Source organism: Saccopteryx bilineata, chromosome 4 (assembly GCF_036850765.1).
Source record: "Saccopteryx bilineata isolate mSacBil1 chromosome 4, mSacBil1_pri_phased_curated, whole genome shotgun sequence".
Taxonomy (NCBI): Eukaryota; Metazoa; Chordata; class Mammalia; order Chiroptera; family Emballonuridae; genus Saccopteryx; species Saccopteryx bilineata.
Genome location: NC_089493.1, coordinates 110,464,553 through 110,486,877, shown reverse-complemented (window position 1 = coordinate 110,486,877; position 22,325 = coordinate 110,464,553). Strand labels below are relative to the sequence as shown.

Sequence of the window (22,325 nt, the reverse complement as noted above, 5' to 3'; positions counted from 1 at the left end):
AAACATGACCCTGGAGCATCCTGAAGTGCCAGAAAACAAGAAAGGGCTCAAAAATAGAAAGGATGAGTATATGTCAAAGGGATACAGACACCAACTGAAAGAGTTTCCAATGGCCAAGGTGGAAAGTTCCAATCAACAAAACAAATAACATAGTATCATATTACAAATGAATATAAAGTCTACATTGACAAACATACATACATAAACAAATAAGGGAGAAGAGACAGCTCTCTAGTCCGGAGAGTTATGTGGACATTCTTCCCTGGGGAAGCAGAGTTCTATGACCTCCTTTCTCCTCCTTCCTTGAATATGGGCTACATATCAGTGATTTGCTTCAAAGTGTCGAGCATGAAAGGGGAATCTGGGTAAGTCCCTGCACAGTGGAGAAACTCTGCAAGCTCCATCTTGGCTAGGTGATCAATATTAGCATCATCAGTTGTAAGTTATGCTGATGACTTGTAACCTTGAAACAGAGTGATGAGAACGGCACTTCACTCCTGTACTTTCTCCTAAACAACCAATACCTCAGTCTATGAAATGAAAAAAACTTCATCCAAACTCAAATTGAGACATTCTATAAAACAGTTGACCATTACTCCTGAAAACTTTCAAAGTTATCAAAAACAAGGAATTTCTGAGAAAATGTCACAGACCAGAGAAGGCAAAGACATAGCAACTAAATGTATATAGAATCCTGGATAGCAACCTTGAACATAAAAAGGACATAAGAGAAAAATTAGTGAAATCTGAATAAAGGGTAAAATTTAGTGAAGAGTTACATAACAATGCTGCTATCTCCCTGTGACATGTACCACAGCATGTAAGACGAGGGAAACTGGGTGAGGGTTAGGCGGGAATTCTCTGTACTCCCCTTGGAACTTTTCTGTAAACCTAAAAGTATTGTTTTTTAAAAAGGTTTTCTTTCGGCCCTGGCCGGTTGGCTCAGTGGAAGAGCGTCGGCCTGACGTGCAGGAGTCCCGGGTTCGATTCCCGGCCAGGGCACACAGGAGAAGCGCCCATCTGCTTCTCCACCCCTCCCCCACTCCTTCCTCTCTGTCTCTCTCTTCCCCTCCCGCAGCCAAGGCTCCATTGTTGCAAAGATGGCCTGGATAGCTCTGTGGCCTCTGCCCCAGGCGCTAGGCGCTAGAGTGGCTCTGGATGCAACAGAGCGATGCCCCAGAGGGGCAGAGCATCGCCCCCTGGTGGGCATGCCGGGTGGATCCTGGTTGGGCGCATGCGGGAGTCTGTCTGACTGCCTCCCCGTTTCCAGCTTCGGAAAAATGAAAAAAAAAAAAAAAAGGTTTTCTTTCGTTTTTCTTTTTTTTTTCTACAGAGAGAGAGAGTCAGAGAGAGGGATAGATAGGAACAGACAGACAGGAACGGAGAGAGATGAGAAGCATCAATCATCAGTTTTTCGTTGCAATACCTTAGTTGTTCATTGATTGCTTTCTCATATGTGCCCTGACCACAGGCCTTCAGCAGACCAAGTAACCCCTTGCTTGAGCCAGTGACCTTCGGGTCCAAGCTGATGAGCTCTGCTCAAACCAGATGAGCCTGCGCTCAAGCTGGTGACCTCGGGGTCTCGAACCTGGGTCCTCTGTATCCCAGTCCGAGGCTCTATCCACTGTGTCACCGCCTGGTCAGGCATCGTTTTTGTTTTTGTTTTTGTTTTGTGTGAGAGAACGGGAGATAGTGAGACAGACTCCCACATATGTTCCAATCGGGATCTACCCAGCAACCCCAATCTGGGGCTGAAACTCGAATCAACCAAGCTATCCTCAATGCCTGTGGTCGACGCTTGAACCAAATGAGCCACTGACTGTAGGAGACGAAAAGAGAGATGGGGAGGAGGAAGAGGAGCTAATGGTTGCTTGTCATGTGTGCCCTGACCAGAGATTGAACCGGGAACATCCACATGCCAGGCTGATGCTCTATCCATTGAGCCAATTGGCCAAGGCTTAAAAAAAAATGTTTACTGGAAAAAAAAACAGCCCAAGGAAAAGGGATAAAGTAAGAGTTGAACACAGAAATCTATTTACCCTATCATATAAACACATGATGAGTAAAAATGAATCAAATAGTAAAGAAAGTAGGACATTATGGAGTAATTTTTTAAAGTACGGACAGAGGATGGGAAAATGATGATTTTGGTCAAGTTCACCTTTTCCACATTAAAAAGAGGTATCAGAAAAGAGAACTCACCAAATCCTGAGAATTTTTCTCTAATACCACACAGCTGAGAAATAACCTGAGACACCAAAGAGTTGAGTAGATAGCCCAAAGAAAAGGAAAGAAAATACTTCCTGAGCAGCAGCTTGCATTGCTAAAGAATCTTTATAGAAGAAGCAAGAATCAACAGAAGTGGCCGTTTTCTACCATGCTGTGGAGTAAGTCAAAGTCCCAAAGTAGTATCTAAGGAATTAGGGTATACACAAGACCAGGTAAAGTGCAGACACCAAACAAAACCCCATAAGCAGAGAACAGAACCTCCAACAAAAGGGGCACACGGCTCGCGAGCCATATGCGGCTCTTTGAGTGTGGCTCTTCCACAAAATACCACATGTGGGCGTTACCTCGATAAGAAATGTACCTACCTATGTAGTTTAAGTTTAAAAAATTTGGCTCTCAAAAGAAATGTCGATCATTGTACTGCTGATATTTGGCTCTGTTGGCTAATGAGACCACTGCCCTAGGGCTACATAGAAACGTGGCCAAAAAGCAGTATCTAGCCAAGAAGTTGCAGCTCAGAGAAGAAGACAAATAAGGTCAAATAATATGAAATGTTTATCAAGAAAAATTCACTTGTACCATATAAAAAAGAAGAGCATGAGCTGTAAGCATGAGCAAAACAGAGATATGACATGTCTTACCTCAAACACATGATAAAATACCACATAAAAGACATAAAGACCATAATAAAAGGCAACACCAGATGGCTCAGTAGTCAAGCAACAACCTGGCTTGTGGATGTCCTGGGTTTGATTCCCAGTCAGGGCACACAGAAGCGACCATCTGCTTCTCCACCCCCCTTCACTCTCTCTTTCTTCTTCTCCCACAGTCAATGGCTTGAATGATTGCAAGCGTGTTGGCCCTGGGTGTTGAGGATGGCTCCGTGGAGCCTCCACCTCAGGTGCTAGAAATAGGATGGTTGCGAGCATGGCCCCAGATGGGCAGAGCATCAGCCCTAGATGGGGGCTGCCAGGCGGATCCTGGTAGGGGAGCATGCAGAAGTCTGTTCCCGTATTTCCCCTTCCATCTCTCATTTGGAAAAGAAGAAAAAAATGCTTATACATTTTATAGTTGAGAATCAAATATTGTTCAGTTGAAACACTGCATGTTTCCAAAAGTTGAAAAAAGATTGATGACTACAAAACCTTAAGGTTTTTCACTCTCTTTTCTTAAATTTTGATTGCTCTTTAGGGAATTAATACATCTTATTGAGAGAAAATACTGTATGAAGTTCAAAAATTTATTCAGTTCCACTTCCATTAACTACTACCCTTAAATTATTATATAGCGCTTGCTACAAGTCAGGTACTTTTCAAGAATTATTAAATCGTTTAGTCTTTAAAACAACCTCTATAAAACAGACACCATTTATCCATTTTGAAGGCAAAAAAAACCCAAACAAACCCAAAACTGAGTCCCAGAGACTCAGCTAGGAAGCAACACAGCAAAAATGTAAACACAAATGCCTAGATTTTGACTCTGTGCTCTTAACCTCTACACTACAATGTCTCAAATAAAACAGCATGTAGAGAATGATTTGATTTTTACTAAATTAATTCGATGTATGTACCCACTCTGCCACCAACTACCCATCCTTCTATATAATAATGTTTAAGTATACAAGCAAAGAGAAATGTTTAGAATAATGTTTCCCTATTAAGATAGTTATTTGGGAGAAAGCAGTATAGAATTTAGGTGAAATTTTTTGTTCCTTTAGTTCTATTATTCAATGGGTGTAATGCTTTACACTAAGTCTCTATAAGCCCCCCCAAAGATGAAGCCATTAATTAATCTAAACAAAAACAAACCACATTACCTAATCACAACATGAATACTGTCATGTTATTTAATGACCTGTCTCCCTAATGAACCATGTTTTAATTAGGGCTTTATTGTGATCTCCCACAAAGCCTAGCACAATGTTGAGCACAGCAAACACACAATAAGTATATTGATGGGTCATAAATTATTAATTACTAAATTTTATCTATCTTACAAGTAATATATTTCTAGATGCTATAGGGCCTCTAACTAAAGTGAACCCTTTATAATAATATCATCTGGAAGCTTAAAAAAAAGTCAGACTATCAGGTTCCACTCCAGACCTATGAATAAGAATCTCAATTTTAACAACATTGCCCAAGTGAATGGGTGCATATTAAAATGGTGAAGTACTTATTTCTAGGGCTCTGTTTTCCTAACTGTGATCCATTATTTACCTCTATTAGAATCCTCTGGGTTACTTGTTAAAAATGGAGATTTTCAGGCTCCATTCCATTTCAGGTGTGACTAAAATTTAAGAGTCACAGCTAAAGGAAGTAAAATGTAATGAAGAATAGAAATGAGCATAGTAAGCAGAGAACAGTGAAAGAACCCAGGTAGCTGCAATATGGTCAAGAAAATGATAATAAGAAAGAGGGAAGAAAAAAGAAGTTCCAAAGAAAGGTAAGTAAGGACACTGACCACAGAACTATAAAGAAGTAAAGAAAATAACTGTTCTTGAAGTCTTGTGCATTTCTTTTTTCTCGCTTTCTTTTTCTTTTGCATGAGTAACTGCTATTCCTGACATGCAAACAACAGGTCTAAAGTTTTAAACTGTGGGGATATGGAATTTACAATTTTAACATACAAGGATCAGAAACATGCCTGACCAGGTGGTGGTGCAGTGGACAGAGCGTCATGCTGGAATGCGGAGGACCCAGGTTCAAAACGCTGAGGTCACCTGACCAGGTGGTGGTGCAGCAGATAGAGCACCAGACTAGGATGCGGAAAACCCAGGTTCGAGACCCCGAGGTCACTAGCTTCAGCATGGGTTCATCTGGTGTGAGCACAAAAAAAAAAAAAAAAAAAAAAAGCTCACCAGCTTGGACCCAACGTTGCTGGCTTGGGGTTACTTGGTCTGCTGTAGCCCCACGGTGAAGACACATATGAGAAAGCAATCAATGAATAACTAAGGTGTTGCAATGAAAAACTGATGATTGATGTTTCTCATCTCTTTCCATTCCTTTCTCTCTGTCCCTATCTACCCCTCTCTCTGACTCTCGCTCTGTCTGTTAAAAAGACAAAACAAAAAAAACCCCGGAGGTCACCGGCTTGAGCATGGGCTCACCAGCTTGAGCACGGGGTTGCTGGCTTGAGCGTGGGATCACAGATGTGACCCCATGGTCGCTGGCTTGAGCCCAAAGGTCGCTGGCTTAAATAGGGGTCACTTGCTCTGATGCAGCCCTCATGTGTCAAGGCACATATGAGAAATCAATCAGTCAACAACTAAGGAGACTAAGGAGCCAAAACAAAGAATTGATGCTTCTCATTTCTCTCCTGTCTGTCCCTATCTGTCCCTCTCTATGTCTCTACCTCTTGTCTCTGTTACCAAAAAAACAAACAAAAGATCGGTAACATACGCAACCACCATATAATGCATGCACTTTATGAATGCTTCAAGTGTCATATAGTTTTTAAATGTATACATACATTTTTAGAGACATTTCCATATGCTTGGCTCGTGCAACTGCTTCATCTCTCTCCTCATTGGCTAACTGTAGTCGGGACATAATAGCTTCATCACGTTTCCTCTGTGCAAAATACACCTCTTCAACCAGAGCTACCAAAACATACGACCCGTCATTAACGAAAGAAAATAAAGGAGACATGCATACTTTTAGCAAAAAAAAAAAAAAAAAAAAAGCAAATGTTTATTTTATTCAACTAAATTGGTATCATTACTTGGTTAAGAAAACATCATTAAAAACTACTAGAAATATACCATTTCATACCCATAAAATAAAAAATTAAAAGGCCAGATAATAACAAACATTGTGAGCTAGTGCAATAAAGAAAACTCTCACATATACTGCAGATAGGCATATGAAGTTCTGCAACCATCAGGAAGAATTTGACAATGTTTGTTACGGTTTAAGATTTATATAACCTGTACCTTGACAAATCTACTCTTCGGTACTCACCCTACAGAAACTCTTGGACATGTACACATGGAATATGTATAAAAATGCTTATTGCAGCATTAAATAACAGCCAAAACTCAGAAGTAACCCAAATGTTCAATAACAGGAGAATAAATAAATAAGCCACATTACATTCAAAATGTAATATGATCCAGCATTTAAAATGAATTTACTATAAACAAAGAGACAAATCCCCCAAATAAAACTGACAAAAATAGGAACTTGCAAAGTAAGACAACTCTATCTATTATTTATGAATAGACATAATTAGTAAATATATTAAAACAGCATGGAAATGATAAACACCCAAGTCAGGATGGTGGTTACCTCAGTAGGATGGTGGAAGGACAGAAAAGGAAATGGGATTAAGGAAGAAGGGGCAGAGTTGTGAGGCTTCAGCACTGCATGTCTCCAGAAGCACCATTTATAGAGATTATAACACAAATGAAACCAACTAGACTTCTTTTTAGGTGAAAGAAGGGGAGATAGTGAGGCAGATCCCCATATGTGCCCCAATCGGGATCCACCTGGCTACCCCAAGTGGGGCCGATGCTTGAGCACCAAGTTATTTTTAGTGCCTGAGGCTGACTTGCTGGGACCAACTGAGCCATCCTCAGCACCAGGGGCCACGCTCGAAACAATCAAGGCACTGACTGTGGGAGGCGAAGAGAAAGAGAAGAGGGAGAGGCATGGGAGAGAGAAGCAGATGGTCACTTCTGTGTACTCTGACTGGCAACTGACGCTGGGGTATCCATATGCCAGGCTAACATTTTATCCATTGAGCCACTAGATAGGGCAAACTTTTGCAGCGCTATATAGGAAGCTTTGATTTTATCGGAAATCGTCATTTCGCAAGTATAATTTCTACTTGAAATCTTATATAACTTTTAAAATATACTGTGATGTTAGACAAAAATGGCCTCAGATACTTGGATTACCGAACCAAATTTTATTTACACTGTCAAACTACAAAAAAAAAAATTTAGAAAAGTTGTTTGAAATGCTTGCTTTCTGAGTTCATAAAACATTGAGCTTCTGCTAGTATTTGTCAGATGAATATGACATTTTAATGTTAATCAAGACATTTTTGCATTACATTGTATGTGGTAGAGAAGAAACAAACACTGAGTCACCCTTCAGTATCTGCTGAGGACTGGTTCTAGGGACTCTGGACACCAAAACCCTCTGATGCTCAAGGCCCTTATAAAAAATGGCAGTGTTTGCATATAACCATGCATATCAGTCCCACAGTAGGGTATGTTTACACAGTACTTCATTTGCATGGATTTACCATAGTGCTTGATGTATAGCAAACTCAAGTTTTGCTTTTCAGAACTTTCTGGGGATTTTTTTATAGCTGAGAACAGATACTACAGTTGATCTTAGCCAAAAGGCTGAAAAGTGATGTGGGTTTTTTTTATTTATTTATTTATTTTATTTTTATTTATTTTTTTTTGTCATTTTCTGAAGTGAGAAGCAGGGAGACAGAGAGAAAGCTCTTGCGTGTGCAGGACCAGGTTTACCCGGCATGCCCACCAGGGGGCGATGCTATGCCCATCTGGGCATTGCTCCAACACAACGAGAGCCATTCTAGTGCCTGAGGCAGAGACCATGGAGCCATCCTCAGTGCTCGGGCCAACTTTGCTCCAGTGGAGCCTTGGCTGCAGGAGGGGAAGAGAGAGTGAGAAAGGAGCGAGGGAAGGGTGGAGAAGCTAATGGGTGCTTCTTCTGTGTGCCCTGGCTGGAGATTGAACCTGGGACATCCACATGCTGGGTCGACGCTCTACCGCTGAGCCAACTGGCCAGGGCAATGGGGGTTTTTTATTTAAATATTTTTTATCTGTGGTTGGTTGAAAACAAATGCAAAACCTGTGGATTTGAAGGGCCAACTGTATTATCTTTTGCATAATAGAATATAAAATGGAACATGAAATGGCAAAGCCAAAGCCAAAACCACTTCCAATATATTGAACCTAAGTGAAGAGAAATATTCATCCATCCATCCAGCAAATATTAATTAAGCTTCTGTGGCAATCATCTATTGAGTTTTAAGGAATATGAATATAGTGGTCTAAAAAGTCCATCTCATCCTGGAGAGAACTATTAGGGAAAGAGAGAAAAAAACAGGCCCCAAATTAGGTAGGTAGGTGGGTAGGTAGGTAGGTAGGTAGGTAGATAGACAGACAGATATAACAGTAAAGGCTTTGAAGGAAAATTAAGATGCATGAGTGTTTTAGTGTATGAGGAATAAACTAAGCAATTTCTCAGTTTCTTAAAAAAATTAAACATATATACTTTAACACAAATATTCACTGCACCTTTATTTATAATAGCCAAAAATGAGAAACAACCTAAATTTCTATCAACAAATAATGGATAAACAAACTACATGACAAATTGTTCTAGAACAACTGAACATCTACTTGCATAAGATCAAATGCTTTTAAATCAACAATTTAGATAAGGTTAAGGAATTCTTGTTTTTAACCTAGTTCTTGGAAGAACCAGTACTTTTTAAAACAATTCTCAGGGTTTTTTTTTAAGATAGTATAATTCAGTGTTCTGTGGCTTTCTGTGGCTATATTATACTGTTACCATGTATCAATTTATCACACTATTTTCAAAGAAACTTCTGCCCATAATGTAGTACAAAATAATTAGTTTTATTTTTCCCTTGTAAATGTGTACAATCTCCTTCCAGGTAGAATACTCATAACAACTCAGAAAAAGCAACATGGTGTTCTAGGAAGAATATGGACTTTGATCTAGATTCCATGTGCTATACTAACCTCAGGAATTTGTTTTTGTATGGAGTGTATTTCTTAATTATTTTAGTTGCAGTTCGGGTGTATAAAATGGATAATACCACCATATGTGGCTGTGAGGAAAAAAATAAATGAGATAATATTAGAAAGCTCTCAACCAAATAAAGTAGTTTCTCAACAAATATTAGTTCATGCCATCACTATCTTTACCACCCTCAATCCACAGACTCACAATCTGGCTTCATTTCTAGACCTAATAAAATGTGATTTTGATTGATTTGAACCATTTATGTATGTAAAAAGATACTATTCAACATTCCTCACTTTTTAGCATGCAAAAATTATAAACAGGAACTGAAAAATTATTCAGAACCCATTCTATATTGCATACTGTATGCTATAACAACATAATAGTTTATTTTAAAAATCATGATATAGTGAGGTTTTAAAATTTTTAAATTTAGAACATTTACAATTTGTAAGCCAGATAGGATGGACAAAATGACATCAAACAGTGATCAAAGTACAGATTAACACGTATATCACATTTTCCTGAAATATTCTGGCACATGGAAAGCTTAAAATGCTAATTACTAGGGCCCTGGCCAGTTGGCTCAGTGGTAGAGCGTCGGCCTGGTGTGCAGGAGTCCCGGGTTCAATTCCCAGCCAAGGCACACAGGAGAAGCGCCCATCTGCTTCTCCAACCCTCCCCCTCTTCTTCCTCTCTGTCTCTCTCTTCCCCTCCCGCAGCCAAGGCTCCATTGGAGCAAAGTTGGCCCGGGTGCTGGGGATGGCTCTATGGCCTCTGCCTCAGGCACTAGAATGGCTCTGGTTACAACAGAGCAATGCCCCAGATGGGCAGAACATCGCCCCCTGGTGGACATGCCAGGTGGATCCCGGTTGGGTGCATGCGGGAGTCTGTCTGACTGCCTCCCCGTTTCCAACTTCAGAAAAACACACACACAAAAAAAATACTAATTACTAAACCTCAAATGTTGATAGGTTCCCTATCACTTCTGTAAAGTGTGATGAAATCTTTACAAAATGACATTTAATGTACACTGTGCTCCACTTTATATGCAACAACATTTGACAGAAGGGGTAAGGCTAGCAAGTCTTGGTATCTCTATGTGTAAAGATAAATGTTTTACACCAATGGTTGGTTTGTTCCTGTGTGATTAAAAAAACATTATTTTCCCTCTATAATGTTATTATCAACTTTAAAAATGTAAATAATGTATTTAATAAATATTATCCTTTGAGTATACTAAGGTTACATTTTAAAATGCCAGAAGACATGTACATAAAATCAGATTACACATTTTATGAATGTTAAGAAATTATTCCAAAATTAAGGTACTACTAAATGATCATTTTAATACTTATTTGATTATATGTAAAATTTGATTATGAAAAACATGATTCTTTCTAAACTTCAGTACTTTTAAAGGATCAATATGTAACTCTCAAACATTTTTAGTAAAGAAAAGTTAATTGTAAACACTGAGCTTTTCCAAGGTAGATGACTATTACAAAGTTCACTAGAAAATCAATATAGCATTTTAGCTGGAATTTGCTCATTAAACACCCACAGCTCTAATGCAAATTATGATGGAATGAATAAAGCAAATACACATGCTTCTTTCTTTTTATTAAATGTAAAATCTACTGTTAATTGCATCTCGTATGTCATACAAACTTTTGTCCTTAACTATTAAATAGAAGCTTTAACAAAAGTCATTAGAGATTCTCTTTCTTTGACTTGAATAAATTTCAATATTTGTTCAGTAAAGGTTCACAGCAGTTAAATTACATTAACAAATATTATTAGCTACTATGTAAGCCAACCAAGTAAAATACTTATATTGTAGGTAAAACAAATCATTGGGTGTTTACAATAATATTTGGATATCTCCATTTTTAAACATGGTTATCAAATATCCTATAATTCTTAGACAAATTCGAAAAAGATTTAGAGAGGATCACCTCCCCCACCACCAAATACTCAAATTTGTTTAGTAAGCTAATTGTTTTCTAATATGGGCAAGAGTAAATATGAAGAAGCTGAACCATACTAAGTATGAGTTTACTGAGTCAAGACAGAGTACATATTTTCTTAGTAAAACACAAGTCTCTTGACAAACCCATATTGTACACTTCTCAAACTCCTTTTAAAATACCGCAGGAGACGTATATTGGAAAACATTCTAGATTAAACATTGGGTCATGATTCTCTAAGTAACATAATTTGGAGGATAGACATTTCCCCGGAAAAGAAATCTGTTTATTATACCATCCTCAAGGTATTTAGGTAAATAGGAAAGGCTGAACTTAAAAGAGAGGAAAGAAGAAATCATTAGGATTTAAATGTGAAGTACATAAAATAATCACTGATTACAATTCATGTTCCAAAATTATAAGAACAATAACAGGTAATAGCTTTGTAAAAGACAAGTCTTTAGTCTATATGAAAGAATGTCACATTGTCTGAATAGCTACTATTACTACTTTACAGGATGCTGAACAGATTCCTTACAAACAACTATCAATAGTGTTTTATGAAACCACCAAATACACTGCTCACAAAGATTAGGGGATCAGGGAACGTGCAGATACTCCAGCACCTTCAGGCTTTTGTATAGTGCATTTTCACCAATGAAATAAAAGTTGGTTTTGCATCTCATTTGCATAATCAAACAACTTTCTTTGACTTGTCATTTGCTTTTCTGATGTTCTTGTTTAATTTAAAAAAATCAAATACTTTTTTTTAAGCGCTTCATATTCATTTTGAAAGATCTCTCACTTTTGTAAGCAGTATATATATTACAAAACCACAAACATTACATTAGGTCTTTTAATTTCCTTAAATTTTGTATTTTATCACTCTTTGTATAAATTAGTTAATGGGAATTTAAACAAAGATAGAAAATGCCCCACACCGGAATTAACCAATCTGCTCTACATAGTTTGATGCTTTCATTTTTGCATTACAATGCTGGATTCAACTTTTTACTTCAGAACATCTTTTACAGAATAGACAATTATGTTTTTCTAAAATTTTATTTGAAAGTTCAATATTTTATATGATTTTTTCATGAAGATCTTTAAAAAGTAATATAGGTGAATTGTGTAAATGCGGAGATAAATATTTTACATAGTAAATATATATATATGTAAAATAAACAGAATATGTTCCTATATTCTTCAGTATTCTTAGAAAACATTTTACATGGAATTTTATCATTTAGACATGACTTTTTTTTCCTTTTTATTGAATTTTTTTTTTGGTGACACTGTTAACAAAATTATACAGGTTTTTGCTGCATACTTCTACAACATTTAATTGAACTAAAATGCTCTTAATATAAGATTTTATACTGTTCCTAAGTATTCACTATATAAACAACACTGTAACGAACATCTTTGTACATAAATCTTTATGTACTTAGGTATTTACTTAGAAAAAATCCTACAAGTACAACTAATACATTAAAAATCAGGATTTTAAGCTCCTACTATATGCTTTAAATATTCTTCTGTTGTAGGCCAGCCAACTGGCTCAGTGGCTAGAACATTGGCCTGGTGTGCAAAAGTCCCAGGTTTGATTCCAGGTCAGGCCACACATGAGAAGCAACCATCTGCTTCTCTCCCCCTCTCACTCCCACTTTTCTCTCTCTTTCCCTCTTGTAGCCAGGGGCTCAACTGGTTCAAGCACCAGCCTGGACACTGAGAATAGCTTGGTTGGTCTAAGTATCAGCCTCAGGTGCTGAGGTTAGCTTGATTCATTCAAGCATCGGCCCCCCTGATGGGAGCTGTTGGCTGGATCCCAGTCAGGGTGCATGCAGGAGTCTTCTCTATCTCCCTTCCTCTCACTTAAAAAAATCCTTCTGTAAAGGTGCTATAAATCTATTAAGTCCTCACTTAACATAGTTGATAGGTTCTGTGAATATAAGTAAAATGATAGATAAGGACACCAATTTTACCACAGGCTAAATGATATAAACAAGAGCCAAGTTTTTACAGCTTCTCATAAATGTTATAAGAAAATGTTATTCACGCTACTTATCAAAGGCATAGAAATTGCTAAAGATTAATTAGAAAATTATACAGAATATGCTTAAGTAGACAAAGTATAAAACAAGAACTTGCTTTTGCTAAACCCCCAATTACTACATACAAGTATTTAGTACATAGAACTACAAGACTACGTAGGAACACTTTCTAAAAATATGCTACTTACTTTCAAACATTTAATATGTCATATTAGAGCATTAGTACTACATTTTTTAAATTCTTTTTTAAAGATGATTGATTTTTATTTTATTATTATTATTATTATTATTATTATTATTATTTTTGAAGCTGGAAACGGGGAGAGACAGTCAGACAGACTCCCGCATGCGTCCAACCGGGATCCACCCGGCACGCCCACCAGGGGGCGATGCTCTGCTCCTCCGGGGCGTCACTCTGCCGCAACCAGAGCCACTCTAGCGCCTGGGGCAGAGGCCAAGAAGCCATCCCCAGCGCCCGGGCCATCTTTGCTCCAATGGAGCCTCGGCTGCGGGAAGGGAAGAGAGAGACAGAGAGGAAGGAGGGGGGTGGAGAAGCAAATGGGCACTTCTCCTATATGCCCTGGCCGGGAATTGAACCCGGGTCCCCCACACGCCAGGCCAATGCTCTACCGCTGAGCCAACCGGCCAGGGCCAAAGATGATTGATTTTTAAAGAGAGAGAGAGAGAGAGAGAAAGAGAGAGAGAGAGAGAAACATAGACCCTTTGCTCCACCTGCTTACTGATGACTCTGGCATGAGCCCCGACTGGGGTGGACCAGCACCTGGCACATGGGACGATGATGAGCTATCCAACCAGCACAGAACTACAGTATTTAATATGACAGAAAAATGCTTATCCCTAAAGAATTATAATTAATACCAATTATTTAATGTACTTTTGAAATACAATTTTAAGAAATATTTAAATTACTTTCTGTACAGATTATTTTAAATTTTAATAGATACCAATATGAAAATTCTGTAAAATATAACTGCTATCTAAACTTCTTAAAATTAAACATGCAGAAAATAATTTATGATTTATTTTCTGAAAAGTTATTTTTGTTTTAAATACCCTAATTATTTGATATGCTCTAAAATACTTAATATCATGCTAAATTCCATAGTATGCTATACCTAATAAAACATTATCAATTGAGTTATTGTTATGCATACTGGTTTCTCTGTTTACTTAATGCTTATTTTGTTTTCTCCAGAAAAACACAAACTTTTCTAGGAAGAGAGTTTATAACATTGGCTAAAAGCTACCCTGAAGTACTATTTGACTTGGCACTCATTGTAATTAATCCTGATTCATACCCTGGGATTCTGCTGGCACAGATAATAATATAATCAATTCCTAACTACCGATATTTCTAAGTACTGTATTTCAGAGATGGGCCTTGTTGTTTTTCCCTGTAATGATTGGTCATATTCTTGAAATCCCTTTTCCCTCCAAAATAAAACATGTAGATACAGATATATGTGTAATGCTCCATTGTAATTTAATACTGTTAAGGCATTAAGTATAAGATTAAAGAGAAGCGAGATTCCAATGTGTCATTTCTTAGAAGTGCATATTATATTATTTTCTATTCTCCTGATACACAGAACTAATTCATTTTTTTTTACTTTTTAAAATTTTTTTTATTAATTTTAATTTATTGTGATAACATGGATTCAAGTGTCCCCCTCAATATAACACCCTCACCTCCCACCCCCAAACTAATTCATTCTTGTTCTTCTTAATTATTAGGTCATCAGTATCATCTGAGATACAGTAAAGTTAACAATTTTTTTACATAAAAACATTTTCTATTACACAACCATTTTTATTTTTCCATGTTACTTAGTTGGGGTATCTTAACATATTTGATATAATGGTAAACTACCTAGCTATACATTTAACATTTACATGTTAACCTGAACAGAAAACCTTAAGGTATAAGTTTCAGGAATTTTATGTTCTGATGCCAAAAGCACAAGACAGTCAACAAAAGGGCACCAGAATATTTAACAAACTAGCATCCTCTGTAATAAAAAGGGTCTGACAAGATTTATTTATAAAATATCACTCTGAATTTGAGCACATAGAAAAGAATCTATGTATAAAGGAAGAAAGCAGTTTAAACACTTGCAGAACAATATAGTAAGCTAAGCAGCAAATTACATAACCACTGAATTATATGTAAATTGCAACTAAGATAGATGATAGATAGATAGATGATAGATAGATAGATAGATAGATAGATAGATAGATAGATAGATAGATAGATTTATAAACATAAGACTTAGGAACTAAGGAGTTTTTTTGGCTAAAACCCAATATTGGCCTTATTTCAGTTTAATTGGAAGAGGATCTCAGACTCATCTTCTTCATGAGATAACAGGAACCTGGATTTATCTTTGTACCAAAGGTTAATAAGAAATGTGTCTGCAAAAGTCAAACAGCATTAAATACTAAAAACTGATTATTATTCTACAGGAGTTGTTCTGTCATTCATAATCTCTCCATGCTCCAGTCTTCCACAGCTAATCTTTAATGGATGACATGCAAGGAGAAAAATAACTAACAGAGAAAGCAGAGACTCTAATATGAGCATTAAAAAAAAAAGGCTTGTAAAGAAACAAATACTTTAAATATCACAAAAATAACTTAAAAAACATTTAAACCCTCATATAAAATTTAAATATCATCTATATATAGTCTGTAATAGAGAAATAAAAATCAAGAGAAATTAAACACTAAACAATTCCCACTGAAACTGTTTAGGAAAAATGAAAGGTTTAATTGACAAAATAATTTTTAAAGATTATAACCACAGTCCTGGCTGAATAGCGTGGTTAAGTAGAGAAGATCTAATTACTATATATTTTTCCCTTATTTTCTTTTCTTGTAGAGACTAAAGCATAATTTTCATATTTTCAAACTTTCTAAATTAAATCTGAAAATCAAGGAAAACTAACAACCCTGGAGAATAAAATAAAAACGCTTTGAAGCTATTTTTAAAAAGAAATACATATGTTATGTACATTTAGAATATGCCCTATTAGATCAAGAAGTCTTCAGAAAACAAGATGGTGACATCATCATCTTATCATCATAATTGCCTTCAATGGGTTGAGCACTTCATAAACATTATCTCACTTAAACGTCACCAACTTATAAAGTAAGGTTTAGTCAACATTTAGTGAGGCTGTCACACAGGATAAGTGGTTAAAAAAAAAGTCTGATTTCAAAGTGTGAGCACTTAACCACTACCTACTGAAATAGTGCATTATAAGTAAGAAGAGATTGCACACAAAAAGAAATTTTTGAAATTACTAACCTGTCTATTTGCTTATGTTCACCAGTACCTAACACAAGTGCCTAGTACATAATGGCCCTTGATAAATATTTCTTTTTTGAATTTTTAAAAAGTTAGCACAATTCTTATACAGTGCCTAATAAAATGTGTCGCTGATGCTGGTGATGTAAATAAAGGAAAAGGTAAAAGAGTGACTCATTTGAGATTTTATCACAATAAATGATACAACTCAGTTTCAAACTCTCATGAGATCACATTACAATGATAGCATTCATATCATTTAAAAACCATCAGGGAAGCAAAGGAAACAGGCTACATGCTATTATAACAGTATACATGAAGATTTATCAGAGGTACACATTAGATTAAAGCTCAAATCCTTTGTATCATTTCTTGTATTTCAGATTCACATGTAAATAAAATGTACTAGTGCTAATAACTACATATATCTCAACAGTAATTTTCCTCATCATCTAATCCTTTGTATCCAATATTTTTCTTTCATTTTTCTGTTAATACACAGTGAAGCATTGATTTTAATTTAAAAACCAAACAGAACAAAAATCCTTTCAAGACTTCTGACATTATCAAAGGTTTAAAAATTTCATAAAAATAAAAATAATCGAATATTCATATTAGCTACAACTTACTGAGTACCATACAAGCTATATACTAGGTACTTTTATATATTCTCTTTAATCCTTAAAATAATATGGTAAATTAGTTAATATTCACATTTTCACATGGGAGAAAGTAAATCTGGAGAGGTTAATGAGTAACTTGCCCAAAGTCAATCTGCATTAAGTCAAAGCTGTGAGTTGAACTTGAGGCAATCTGATTCCAAGGCTCTTGGTCTTTCCATTACTTCATTCTGCCTCACACAGAACTGGGTACCTTTTGTTTTATGTTGTTTTGACTACACCACATTCTTATTCTTATAAATTATATAACCAGCTGGAAAGACAAGATGATTACTATAGACATAAGTTACATAACATACATAAAGATACAAATATAAGGGGCAATTCTGAAACATAGGGAAATAGCATTGGTAATGGTAAGATTTGATCACAGCCATCATATAAATTTCATAAAATTCTGCTTTATATGCCTCTGTATATGTCAAACTTATCATAGGAATTATTTTAAGATTAGAAAGCAAGTAACTTTTTCAAAAATCACATCTTTTTAAAGTTACATTTACTTTTTCTAATACAAAATCTAATCCATGGTCACTGAAGAAATCCTGAAAAGGCAGAAAACTATTGATTGAAGCATTAATTCAGTCATTAATACTACAAAATTTGCCTCTTGTTTTATAAAATATACGTGTATATATACTTAAGTTTATATCATAAATACAACTTCCTCTACTTCTTTCATATCGTCATAAAGATTTTCTCACATCAAGGATTTTAAAAATTATTTTAATTATTGCATGATGTCCCACAGCATAAATGTCCCTTAATTAATTTTAAACATTTTCTTATTATTTGATTTTAATTCTCTTGCTGTCATAATTAATTCTCATATGTGAATATCCTCTTATATATAAATCTTTACATTTTATATACGGCCAGTCCCCAAGTCACAGAATGAGGTAGGTTCTGTAGGTTTGTTCTTATGTTGAATCTGTATGTAAGTTGGAACAGATACCTATTAAATGCAACTTAGATGATTGTCTTAACATAGTATCTATTTTTACCTTTCTGTGCATGTAAATACTTAAACATTTTCAAATCTACAGAACCGATCTTGTTCGTAACCCAGGGGGTGCCTGTATTGAAAGGAAATGGCTTCCACTTTCCAGAGTACCTGAATTTTACTGACATTATATTTGAAAAATCTATAGACATATATTGATTTGTATCCTATCTACAATTTCCAGTGTATAGTTCAGAATGTTTTTGCATGTATTTTTTTAATGTAAAATATTTTGACTTTTTAAACATTTATATTCTGCTCAACTACATTAAAATACTTAAATATGTGTGCATATTTGTAACATACTTTCCCAAAAACACTTTTTATTTGCAATATAAAAATGAGCAGCAATAGAAACAAATATCCATGCCTATGTGGATTATTTGTTCTTTTGTAGAAACCTAAATAAAACATGTAATCATAATCCTATAATGCTCCCTTTCTATTCAAGTACTGACAGTCATTTTTGTTATGGTGTTTTGCTTTTTGACCTCATGCTAATGCACCAGGTAGAAGATAAGCTATTTAAAACTGTACGTGTAATAAGAAAATACGAAAAAGTTCATGAGTCAGCTAAGGGTTAGTTAATAAATTTCTTGTAGTTTCAAACCAATGTAGTTCTTAATTCAGATTTTTTATTTTCACATATTACAATAATAATTCTCTCTAAAGTCACAAATAAAACATCTTTAATCTTTTTTCCGTAAAATAGTACTAAAACATTTAAAACTGAAGATATAATTCAGGAAATTTATACTTTAAAAACTAAGTGGTTTTTAATCAACTAGATTGCTTTGTCCGGAGAAATTACATAGCATTATTATTTTCATCAGTTTAGGAGGATATAAAAACATACCAAACATGTTCCTAATATTTCATTTACTAAAAAAATTAACAATAAGTATTTGATTAACAAGAATCATAAAGCAAACAAATTATTTCCATTTTATGCATGCATGATTCATGCTTTAGTCAAAGGGAACTCTTAAATATATACCAATAAATAAATATTTGAGGTATATGATTAGCTACATTATTATACAAAAGCTTGAAGAATAGGTAATATTGCTTAGTAAGTTTTCCCCTCCAAAAGATAAATGAGCTATATAAACATATTAATTCATGATTTTTCAGTAACAATGGTCTAAAACTTATTAAATTACTTCTTAAGACACATGTAAAATTAAATTATGATGCAGACATCTTAAAACAAATGTACATCTTATAATACCATTCTAGAAAACTATATATTTAACTACAAAAAGTTAAGAAATATTCAAGTTGTTCTAAATTTATACATGAATTATTCATTTCCAACATACTGTTAATTTTCATTAAAATACATTACTCTCATATTTCCACACTTAAAAAATCATGGTAGTTTAAATTAATAAAAGAGCAATCGTACTAAATTTAGGACTAATGGTCATTTTGGCGTATATGTTCATAGTGATGTTCAGTTCTACACTGCATAGTAATATTTTGAAGAATGGCTATATCTGCTAATGTTTCTGATATAAAATACCATTATTATTTCATATATTCAACCATGCTTAAGTGGCTCATTAAGTATGAGTATAACTTCAAATTAATCACAAAATATAAAATTCCTTAAAATTATTGTAATTCATGAGGTTAAAATAAGCATTCTCTGAAATGCCTCTGAATGTTAATTGCTATTATTCTCCAAAATTTCTCTTAACTCACTAGAACAGTGTGAGAAGATAGTCACAGTAACATATATATGTATACATATGAGATCATGACGACTGAGAATCACCTGATCATATCTTAACATATCACAGATATATTTAAAAATTTTCTCCTTGCAAAGACCTATAACATATTTAAGGCAGTCATTTACAATCTTAAACTTTGGCAATCTTTCACTTTAATCTTCTGAGAGGAAATTCCATCACCGTCCACATTATCAGATAAAAATTTATTTACTGAAAAAATCAGATTTTATAATCAAATGTAGGTTTCCAGTGGCAATAAATACAGGACAGTCTTCATACATAGGAGAAGTATTTCCTTTCAACAAGCTAAACCAGTAAGTGGAATCTGAACTGCTGGCTGAAAGGTAGGAGCACTGGTAATCATTATGTCCCCTTGTTTGTTCAGGCCCTTCCAACAAAACAAACAACCTTTTTGTGATTGGATTGACATGGTGTTAACAATGCATTTAATGCCCAAATCAGTATGAATACAGGTAAAGCTCTCACTAATACCAGAGCCAGGATGTTAAAGCCACCTATTTTCTAAGCAGCCAAAAATAAAAAATAAAAAAAGACAGAGCTTCCCCTCCTTTGGCAAATAGCTAGTATGCTAGTATTCAATTCACCAAACCACATAATAACCTTGTGTGTTTTTCTTAAGGCCATATGTTAAAACTCATCCACCATACCTGCTGTCTTTTCAGCAATTTGAGCTTCTGTTGCTTTCTCCTGAAGTTCCAACTTAAGCTTTAGTTTTCTCTGTTCTTTATCTTCTTTAGAGAGTTTTTCTTGAAGCTTAAACACATTGAAAAAATCCCAGATTCTTATTTGACAAATTTCTTACACAAACATAATTAATCCCAAAATAAAATTGTTATTTTTCCTAATATAAATAATATTACATTTAACTGCCTAAATATATAACTCTAGGAATTAAAAAAAACACTATTTAAGTTTTTAAGATAGTTTATAAAATATAATTACCAGTAACGACATACAAATTATAAAAATATTTTGATACAATGTTTGTGTGTTTTTGTGGGTGTGTGTGAGTCTGTGTAGGCAAATGAAATGAAAAAGGGCAGTATGACCTGTTCTGCTGTATTAAATCCAAAGACTTGGAAGAGACTATCCTAAAAAAAGAATGACTATCACAGCTTCAGAGCTTCTCTTAGTATGTCTAGTATCTTGAAACAAAATTAATTTATCTTAATTAATTTAATTAGTTAATCTTAATATCTGAAACAAATTTCCCTTTGAGAATGCTATCCCATCATATTTCATTTAAATTTGCACTGGCACCTGACTCGTAACTGGCCGATAGTAAACAACCGCTACATAAGACATACAGAAATCCAGTCTCTCCAAGTGCACTTTTGTTTTAATTCTTCCCTCAGCTTTTGTCACTTGTACTGTTTTCCATCACACAAGATCAACATCCTAATACCATAATTCAGTTTGATTAGCTCAACAACTAGAGTATTAAAATCAAACAAGTATATAAAGGTTAAAAAAGCAGAAAGCATTAAAAAAAACGAGCATTACTTAATAACAGTATTTAATGCTCAAAGGAATAGAACTAAAAATAGAGTCAGAAATAAACCATGACATAAATTGGACTGGACAAAATTCAACTGCATAAGATAATGTAAATAGAAGTATTGCCAAACTTTGCTACTTTAATTACTTATATTGTTGAGGTGAAATGTAGGGCAAAGATACCAATAAAAAAAATAGTTAAGAAAGTAACATGAGCCTTGGATGGATAGCTCATTTGGTTGCAGGGGTCCCCAAACTTTTTACACAGGGGGCCAGTTCACTGTCCCTCAGACCACTGGAGGGCTCCCACATACAGTGCTCCTCTCACTGACCACCAATGAGAGAGTTGCCCCTTCTGGAAGTGCGGCGGGAGCTGGATAAATGGCCTTAGGGGGCCAAACTGTGGCCCGCGGGCGCATTGTCCAGATACACAGAGGTTACAAGTTTGATCCCCGGTCACAGCACATTAAGAAACAGATTGATGTTTCTCTCTCTCCCACCTTCCACTCTCTTTAAAATCAATAAATTAAAAAAAAACAAAAACAGAAAAACAAAGTAACATGAAACCAGTGCATTAAATTTCTCATTCTCCAAGTTACTAAAATAAAGTTTTACCACAGTTAACCCTGAATGAATCTTTTTTTCCCTTTTTTATACCTACTTAAGGTACCATAGTTTTACAAAAAAGGAAGTGATATTACAGGCCAGCAAAGGCAAGCAACCAATCTCTCAACTCAATCATACCCTGATGGAATGATATGGAAACAGCATTAAGCTACTGTTAAAGGATTAGAGTACACAATAATACTGAATTACGATGACGACAAAGCAAATTTAGAAGGTCAACAGCTAAAAGCACACTTGACAATTACCAGATTTCTTATAAGGTACCTTTTTATTGCTTGCTCTGAGAATGTCCAATTCTGTTTGAAGAAACACTATAGTCTTCTCTTTGTTTAGGTCTGAAGTAACTTGAGAAGGAATCATACATTCATAGTGCAAATCATTATTTGTATGTTCCATAACACTGTAATAAAGAAAATAATTAA

General features: G+C 35.1%; 1 protein-coding gene and 1 pseudogene across 1 annotated transcript in view; both read right to left on the bottom strand.

The window, feature by feature from the left end:
* MIPOL1 (mirror-image polydactyly 1) overlaps positions 1-22,325 on the bottom strand; it is a 366,001-nt gene that overhangs the window by 278,752 nt on the left and 64,924 nt on the right. The window contains exons 6-8 of the mRNA XM_066277790.1: positions 22,168-22,303; positions 20,427-20,532; positions 5,701-5,830 (exon numbers count right to left, since the gene is read on the bottom strand). Of these exons, the coding sequence (XP_066133887.1) occupies positions 5,701-5,830; positions 20,427-20,532; positions 22,168-22,303 (372 nt within the window). The remainder of the gene's footprint in view (positions 1-5,700; positions 5,831-20,426; positions 20,533-22,167; positions 22,304-22,325) is intronic.
* LOC136336822 (U2 spliceosomal RNA) lies at positions 7,473-7,597 on the bottom strand (annotated as a pseudogene).